The 9,395-nt window shown below is 36.9% G+C and overlaps 1 protein-coding gene across 2 annotated transcripts in view; it reads left to right on the top strand.

Moving 5' to 3' along the window:
- The window catches only part of arhgef10lb (Rho guanine nucleotide exchange factor (GEF) 10-like b), a 44,047-nt gene that overhangs the window by 8,278 nt on the left and 26,374 nt on the right, over window positions 1-9,395 (top strand). The window contains exons 3-8 of one of the 2 annotated variants that reach the window (XM_016517999.1): window positions 1,211-1,537; window positions 1,726-1,753; window positions 2,126-2,199; window positions 6,309-6,437; window positions 7,271-7,404; window positions 8,209-8,322. In XM_016517999.1, coding sequence (XP_016373485.1) covers window positions 1,211-1,537; window positions 1,726-1,753; window positions 2,126-2,199; window positions 6,309-6,437; window positions 7,271-7,404; window positions 8,209-8,322 — 806 coding nt within the window. The remainder of the gene's footprint in view (window positions 1-1,210; window positions 1,538-1,725; window positions 1,754-2,125; window positions 2,200-6,308; window positions 6,438-7,270; window positions 7,405-8,208; window positions 8,323-9,395) is intronic. The other variant, XM_016518000.1, reaches the window with a different exon arrangement.

Genomic DNA, 9,395 nt, shown 5'->3' with positions numbered 1-9,395 from the left:
CCCGGAAAACAAATGCTGTAGTCCAAACGAGCCGTTCGTTGTAGTTCTTGAAAAGGGATTTTTAAAAAAACTAAATATCTCCCTTTGGAGTGGACTTTGAGATTTGTAACTTTTTAGATCTTTTTTATGCCCAAACATACACACTACACACTGACTAAAATTAAAAAAGTGAAAAAGCATAATAGGACCCCTTTAAACAACCAGTCAGAACACCATCACCACACTCAAACAACTGTTCAGAACAACCACTCAGAGCACCTTAAGGCAGGAATACACAACACTTTTAAAATCTGAACAGATAAAAAAATTAAAATAAAAAAAACTGGGCATCATACACTTACCGACTTTGTAAATAGCCACAGATAAAAAATGACCATCATACACTAAAAGATTGAGGATCATACACAACCAGAGTTAAAAGTTGGGTAACACTTTAGAATAATGGTCCGTTGTTAACAAGTAACTATGCAGGAAGTAATAGGTAGTACTACATTAACACTTAACTTAATACTATTAACTAATAGAGAAGCGAGATTAACTAAGCAGTAAGTAGTAGCAAATTTAGGACAAAGGTAGTTCCTTATTAGATATTTGATAATTACAAAAAAATATATATCCTCATTGAGAACTACTTGGGAACTATGACCAATTAATAAAGAATAACCAAAAAATTACTAATCACAACAGTAACATCTTAAAAGTGAACAATTGGGTTCTTTGTGGAAACTAATTTATGAATATGATATTCCCCAAATAAGTTGGCTACAGGTTGAAATTGTGACTACTCTGCCATATTGGACTAGTCAAAGCTGGGTCATGAAAACTTCCGTTGTACTGTGTGTCTTCATTCGTAGTTATACGCATGTATGCAATCAGTCCATAGCTTTTTACAGTTCATAGGTTTATACAATCACAGGCTGTGCAATTTTGTGGCATCTTGGAAAACTTGTTTTTTACTGTGAGTGACGACGCATTGACTTTTCCAAGATGGCGGATGCGTCAACGTCTCTGGAGTGGTCAAATGTGGCATCTCTGTATACGTGTCTATGGTAGCAACTGCATAGAAATGCCATGGCAAACACCCACAACAGCCTAGCGTTGTGGTGATGAGATTTGCCCGGACTAGCACTATTCACAGTTCTTCAGAAAATGTAAATATATGGCTCTTATCCTTTTTATATCATTTAAAAATGAATCTTTGTTATTTCAGAGTCCATGGTCACTGCTGTGACTCAGAAGGCCCAGGAGGAGGAAGAAGAGGATGATGAAGATGAGGAAACTGGCGAGAAGTTTGAGTTTGATGACAGCGAAGACGAGCAGAATACAGTGGAGAACTCTGTTGAGACTAAAGAGTCAGGAACTCCTCATGAGGAAGCTGAGCATTCAGAGAATACTAATGGTAGCACTGCCACAAATGCACTTTATTGTCAAGCTGTGAAACATGTCGCACACCATAATCAGCAGGCAGTAAACGGAGGGACCCCTGCTGGTCTGGAGGACCAAAATATCCCCACACATCCTCGCACAACATACCCAGGTTGGTCTGCGGTATGTGTTAGTCTAGTCACATAGTTTTTATGTATATCGTATATTAGATCACCTCACTGATTCATGAAACATGGGATAAAACTCATTTTTGTAACTTATTTTGTTCCTGCACCCAAGAATCTGTGATCTGTTTGTTAGAAAATTAAAAATGAAACATACGTTCTGTTCTCCCTGCAGAGATGGTGGCCAGACAATCTCCTGATGGGTAAGAATGTTTGTGTGACAGATTTACACCTTATGTGTTACGCCTCAAACATTTTCCACTTGAACATCTTGATCCTTATTATTCCTACAGGATGTCATTCATAGAGACATCATAAATCTTTATTGGCTTACTGTTTGAGGTGTTTGTCGCCCAAAGGACTCTATTATCCATTGTGTCTTAGCTGAATAGTCCTATGGTTGAATATTTACCTTTTATGTGAACACATTTCTTACTGTATTAGTTATTAAACTACTAGCTCTGGCTCTAGTGACATCTAGTGGTAATGTGATGTGACCATTGCACACGGTGACTGATAAGAATAAACATGGAGGGGCAGTATTTCAATATTTTTGCATTGATGTTTTGTTTTAGGAGTTCCATCTCGGCCGAGCCTCAAGTAGCAGATGAACAAGCAAGCTTTTGGAAAAGAAATAACATTTATGAAGGTATTATACTTATAGAATATCTCAAGTGTTTGTGGTTATAAATGTTGTGAGATGAATCTATTTAAAGCAGTCTACTTGGATTAGGTAGACGTCCCAAAATGTGTCACTCCCAGAGTCCAAATACCCAGCCGGCTAGTGACTGACCGTCAGCATTGAAACGTGGTTGAAATAATGCAAGTTCTTGTTTCAATGTTGAGAATATATTGAAACAGTGTTGAAAATGTAGAAAAAAGGCTGACACAAAGTTGTTGAAAAATTCTAACAACATTGAAACCACTTTTAAAGGTTGTTGTAAAAAGGTTAACAAAATACTTATAAATCAATGATGAAATTGTAACTTCATAAATGTAAGATGATGATACAATGTTGCAATATCAACGCTGATTCCCAAAATGTGTCACTCCCAGTGTCCAAACACCCAGCCGGCTAGTGACTGACCTTTAATGTTGAAATGCGGTTAAAATAATGTCAGTTGTTGTTTCAATGTTGAAACTGTGTTGGAAATATTGAAACAACGTTGAAATAACGTTTAATGCTAGATGTAAAAAAAAAAGGTTAACTATATTAGATCAATGTTGAAATTTTAAAAATACATTGTAAATATGTGTTGATGCAACATTACAATATCAACATTGATTCAATCAGTAAAACAGAAACAAAGCTCAGCTGTGATTCAACCTTCATCCAGACAAACGTTTGGGAATAAATGCTAGCTGGGAAGGCATTTCAGTGCTTAAATCTGACCAATCTGTTTGAAAATATATCTCCAGGTTCACATTATGGGCCAGAGTGCCTCTATACAGCTATCCAGAAGTCTCCCCACAAACATGCTCAGACAGGTTGGTGGCTCTGAGAAGGGGCTGTGCCATGCTTTCCTGTAAATCCACATTAATGCACAAATCAGCATGGAAATCAGAGATCTGAAAAATAGCAATGACTAATCCAATCCAGACCCACAGGAATCTCACGGGAAAGAAAACAACACACCCATGCCAAATGTCCACACTTGGTTCAGTCTAATAAATCGGATTCTTTGGAGATTTTTCTTGAAAATTCTGTTGCAATCCAGTCAAATAACACAACAAGTGATCGTGCAAACAAAATCATACAATGAATATAAAATCCTTTGTCAATATAATTAATTTTCCTAAATTGTGAAATATGCATTGGAAAAAAAATGTATGCATGTTCCAAATACTTAATGTAAACTAACAAAATTACTTGGCATCATTTTGAGAAGTCCTGGTAACATCAACAATTCAACAGCCATAGTAGAAGTGACTTCAAAGCGGTGTCCCTTGGCTGGTAAACAGTCTGTGCTATGTGTGTGCAGCCCCAGTTCACTCTCAGGAATGGTTCAGTGTGGTTTCAGAGCTCACTCTGCGACTGCATAAAGGTACAATCCCCACTCCCTAGGACAGTTGGAATAGCTGTGCCCTTTTTGTATTTGACTGTGATCATATATAGATCTCCTTTTTCTATTACACGGCTCTCTGGAATACTTGATTCTGATTCAGTCCCCACCCTCGGCCATTTTATATTTCCTAATATTCTGTCGCCCATGGCAATACTGTATCATTTTGAGAAGTCCTGGTAACATCAACAATTCAACAGCCATAGTAGAAGTGACTTCAAAGCGGTGTCCCTTGGCTGGTAAACAGTCTGTGCTATGTGTGTGCAGCCCCAGTTCACTCTCAGGAATGGTTCAGTGTGGTTTCAGAGCTCACTCTGCGACTGCATAAAGGTACAATCCCCACTCCCTAGGACAGTTGGAATAGCTGTGCCCTTTTTGTATTTGACTGTGATCATATATAGATCTCCTTTTTCTATTACACGGCTCTCTGGAATACTTGATTCTGATTCAGTCCCCACCCTCGGCCATTTTATATTTCCTAATATTCTGTCGCCCATGGCAATACTGTATAATCAGTCTGCTCATACTGGTAACTTAAACCGGCGCTACATTCATGTCTCTCGTATCACGGCAGACTTGTTCTCTCTTGCAAGATGCAACTGGCACCTTCTTTTTTCTCAGTTATTGATTGTATTGATAATTACCTCAGAGGATTTACATTTTTTATATTACTGTAATAGTTGCAGTGTTCGTCTTGCTGCTAAGCTGATTGTTTTGTATGTTATAGTGGACCATTTTAATAGCGGAAACTTTAAGATAAAAAACAACTTGAATAAGAATTTTATGTCCAAGTACACTACCGTTCAAAAGTTTGGGGTTGGGGCTGATAATAGTTTATGATAATAAAAGTCTCTTATGCTCACCACGGCGAGCTTATTTGTTTAATAAAAAATACAGTGCAAGCATTAATATTGTGAAATAGAAGTAGAAATTGAAAGATAAATATTTGTAACATTATACATGTCTATGGCACTTTTGATAAATTTAATGCATCCTTGCTAAATAAAAGTATTAATTTCTTTAAAAAAAACGGTAACACTTTACAATAAGGTTCCATTAGTTAATGTTAGTTAATGTATAAAGTTCATTTATTACAGTATTTATTAATCTTTGTTAATGTTAGTTAATGAAAATACAGTCATTCATTGTTAGTTTATGTTAATTCACAGTGCATTAACTAGTGTTAACAAGCACAAACTTTGATTTTAATAATGCATTAATAAATGTTGAAATTAACATTAACTAAGATTAATAAATGCTGTAGAAGTATTGGTCATTCTTAGTTCATGTTAACTAAAGTAGTTAACTAATGTTAACTAATGAACCTTGTTTCATTTTTGGTGTTACCAAAAAATCTTACTGACCTCAGACTTTTGAATGGTAGTGTATTTATTTATTTGGTCAGTAGCCGTGTAATAATAAGCGGTCTATTTTGGGATAATAACCAGCTGACTGTACGTTATCCCTTATATAGAGCATAGTTAGATCTGTCTTGGTCCCTTTAAACCCTTTGTTGACCAACATTCAGGAATAATTAGCAACCCAGTCAAGTCTTTTGTTTCAGACTGTTCAGACTATTTTGGCATCATAGTACTGAAGATTTAGACTATAGATAGATGTATTGTAGTGCACGGTATTGACACTGTAAATACAGGCTCTTGCTGTGTCATGACTAATAACCAGAACTGGGTTCTACATCCACTCCCTGCTTAGATCTTTGTGTCTCAGTGTATAAACATTTACATATGTGCAACATCACACTGACAATCATTGTCATCTACAAAGTCACATAAAAATATCCCGGGTTCAATGCAAGTAAAGCTATATCAATAACATCTGAGACATGATGTCAATTATTGCAGAAAATCATTTTGAACCACACGTTGAGAGATTTCTGTGTGCCAGAAATGCAACTGTTTCCCCATAGATTTTTATAATTTTTCACACATTTTTACAAACTGCGAGATAAGAAATTATTTTCTGTGGTAAACAACATGCTACGGTTGCTTAACTTGGGTTTAACCTAGCATATTCCCAGGAAAGATATTTATATTGTACTCCTGCTCCTAATTAATGTGTTCTCAGAATTTTAAATGATCTCCCTCTGACATCCCAGACAGAAGTCTCGATATATCCTTTAGATATTCAGAGGCCTAAACATTTCACTTTGAGAAATTTTAAGTTCCCATGGGGGAGATTCAGCAGGCGACTTCATTAGGTTAAAAGAGGTTGTCAACAAATCTGTACACACTGTCACAGTACAGACAAGTCTATGTATTGTCAATCCGCCGGTCGTGTAGGAGTATGTTTGTTATTTTGTAGCACTGTTGTCAGAATGCAAGCTCAAATCTAAGTCAAAAGGATTGTAAATGTGCTTTTCTGTGCTAATCAGGGCTGAATTTCTTTGGCACTCAGTTTCTCAACCTGCACTGAGCTCAATACCTCGCTGAAGCTCTGATGAATGATTATCAAATGATGTTTGCAGTTACTTGTGCTTCAAGTTAGATGCTAAACCCAATGTCCAGCCCACTTAAAGTAGTATCCTATCCTTTTTCTTTTGTTATTCGTGCTTAGAATATGCTCAAACATCTAACAAACACTTCTATTAAGAGTCTCTTATTGTTTATGTAATAAAGTGTATGTAGAAGTTTTTGTTGTCACTATATGAATGACACTCTAGGTCTCTCTCCCCAAGGGAAAGCCGTTCCTGAATCGGATGAAAATTTACCCTCTGAACAACTGCAGGAGAACTCCGCTCCTCCTGCTCGCTCGGAGGTCATCTACGATGATGTGCCTTGTGAAAACATCATGCCACCAGATGCAGGTCAGCGTCTGTCTATGGGCATCATCTGTCCAGATCAGTAATGTCATCACCCATAGGGAAATTCTCACTTGAGAGCTATTGAATGTCTCAAATGTTTCTTCAAGATAGCAGAAATGGAGAGCATTTTATTTATTTATTTATTTAAAGTTTTTCTCATAATCTCATTACGTTTCTACTCTGTACTGTGGTAAAATGAAGGAATTTTCTGCATTGATTTTTCATTATTTTGAATTATACATTACACTGTGTTGTGTTTTAGGGTTGAAGGAAATATCCGTAACCTTAACAAGAAAAGGTACGGGTAATTTTCTGCCAGGGCATTATCTGTTTTTCTACTGATTAGATGACCGATGTAGAGTTTCAAAAATGTTCCGAACAGTGAATAGATTTGCCAAGATATCAATGTTTACAACCAAGAATCAGATTTCAAACATTTCCATTTCCAAAATTACCAAAGTCAAACTATCTGGCCTGTTATATCTGCATTAAAAAAATTTACATGAATGCTCTAAGGAAGGTGAGCCTGAGAAAGGTAGCCAGCCTGGGCCATTGAACAGAGTAGTTGAACCCACTAGGGGCATCCATGAGTTATGAGGAGGCCATGAGAAAAAAGTGCAGGTGGTAATAAAGTGCAAACTCCAAGCAATAAAATTTCCCTTGAGCAATAATTCTACAAGAAGTACATTCACATTGCAGGCAAAGATTTATTTTCACCCTGTAGTAACTTGCCTGTACCAACCAACACACCTATGTTTCCAGTTTAGATGTATCTTGACTCAGGACATCTTATACTTCCTCCTACCTCATACAATTTTTTCTTGATTATTTTTCAGAGGATGATGTGATCTATGAGGAGGTGCAGAGGTCTGGCGAGCCCGGGCTGATAGACAACGGCTGGGGCTCCAGTGAGTTTGAGAGTTACGATGAGCAGTCAGACAGCGAGACCAAGCAGCCCACTCGCAATAAGGTACAAATCCACTGCCCACTTATTATCAACACTTTCTAAATAAGTAATAAAATGAATAAATGAGATGTTGTGCATTGTTGAAGGGTGGTAGTATACAATGACTAACAAAAGTCAAAAGCAATGCTGCCCAGCATTAGCTCAGCCGGTGGTGTGTGTTTAGAGGCGGGGCTACTGATTTGTGTGACCAGTGGCAGATAGGAGCTGTTTGAAACCTGTTTGAAAACAATCATTATTTATGCTAATTCTGTTCAGTGATGCTAGTAGAGCAGAAATTACACACTTCAACTTTAAAAAAAGGAAAGGATTTTTTTGGCATTCGGTTTCTTTCAGTTCTCCTTCCTTGCTGGGTTTACCCTGTTCCTGTTCTTAGTTAATGTCTGTTGATGCATGCCCGAGAGGTCTTAATCCGCAGATGTTGCACGTCATGCATGAAAACAGGTACAGAAAGCCTTAACTAGACTAACCAGACTTGGCCATATGCAGTCTGAACTTGGGTACTTCTATTTAAGGAAGAATTTGTGAGTAGTAGAGCTGTTTAAGTGGGATATTTTAGTACCGTGAACCGAGACAGACAATCTCTGAGGCTAAATCTCTGGTCTTCTTCACGCTGTTATGTCTGTCTTCAGTTCCCACTGTTGTTGGCCTTGATGTTATCTCTGTCTGCCTGTGCTTGTCACTCTCTCAATCTCATTATTTTCCTCCTTCTCCCCTCTTTATTGCCATCTTTCTTTATGCACTGATATATTTCAACCCCACCCCCCTCCCGTACCGCCCGTGGACATGGCTTTGTGGTAATGGATATAGATTTCCCCAGATGTACGACGTCTGAAGCAACGCTGCGTGCAGACCAGGCGTGAGCTAGCCATGCGGTTAGGGGCTCGAGATGTCGGCCAATTCAAACATAGCTATGACATTAAGGTACATTTATACAGTGGTGGGTGTATGGTAATCACTGATTCTTGAGACATGGGACAAAACGTCAACTTATGAATGACCGTGCTTATATTTTCTGTCATAACTATGATATGTCAACTCCATAAAGGAGTCGTTTTGGATTTTTATAGAATTTTAAGTTTGTCCTATTAGTAGTTAGTAACAACAGACAAACAGATGTGTGGTATTCAGTAATAATTCTTAATATATTGAATTTTTTTAAAGAAATACTTTTATTTAACAGGGATGAAATAAACTGATCAAAAGTGACAGAAAACGTTTGTAACATTCTAAATGTCTTTACTTTTTTGGAATAAATGAACTTTCTATTCATCACAGAATCCTGAAAAAATGTATTATGGTTTCCATAAAAATATTAAGCTGCAAAGCTGTTTTAAGCATTGATAATAAAAATAATATTTCCTGAGCACCAAATCAGTATATTAGAATGATTTCTGAAAGATCGTGTGACACTGAAGACTGGAGTAATGACTGCTGAGAATTCAGTTTTGCCATTACAGGAATAAATTGCATTTTAAAATATGTTAAAATAGAAAACAGTTATTTTAACTTGTAATAATATTTCAGAATATTACAGTTTAATTGTATTTTTAATTTTGAGAATTGATGAAAATAGGAGACTTCTTTCAAAAACATGACAAGGAAAAATGCACTTGGAAGAAGCATTAACGAAGCTGTGCAGCGTGTTTTGTCTCAGTTTTAAGGATCAGTGTTATATTACACATTAGAATAAATCTAGATTATGTAGATTTAGTTGCCATTTCAACTGTTCACCAAAATTCATATACAGCTACTAGTTATAGTATTCCATCAGGCTAATCATTGAACAATGGAGAGTCTTTTTTTTTTTTGTACAACGAAAATGAAACTGTGTGAATTCCACTGAGTGTTGCAACTGAGCAGAGAGGGACCTTGAGGGTTTGTCCTGGTGCTGCTGAACACACTGATCCACAAACAGGAATTTATCTCTTCTCTTTTAGTTTTGCTGATTCATTTTGTTCCTTGCTGTCATCTTATGCGCTTAACCAGTCTCTCTT

This window comes from Sinocyclocheilus rhinocerous, unplaced genomic scaffold (genome assembly GCF_001515625.1).
Source record: "Sinocyclocheilus rhinocerous isolate Xijiao unplaced genomic scaffold, SAMN03320098_v1.1 scaffold418, whole genome shotgun sequence".
NCBI lineage: Eukaryota > Metazoa > Chordata > Actinopteri > Cypriniformes > Cyprinidae > Sinocyclocheilus > Sinocyclocheilus rhinocerous.
This window is presented reverse-complemented; position numbering and strand designations above follow the sequence as displayed.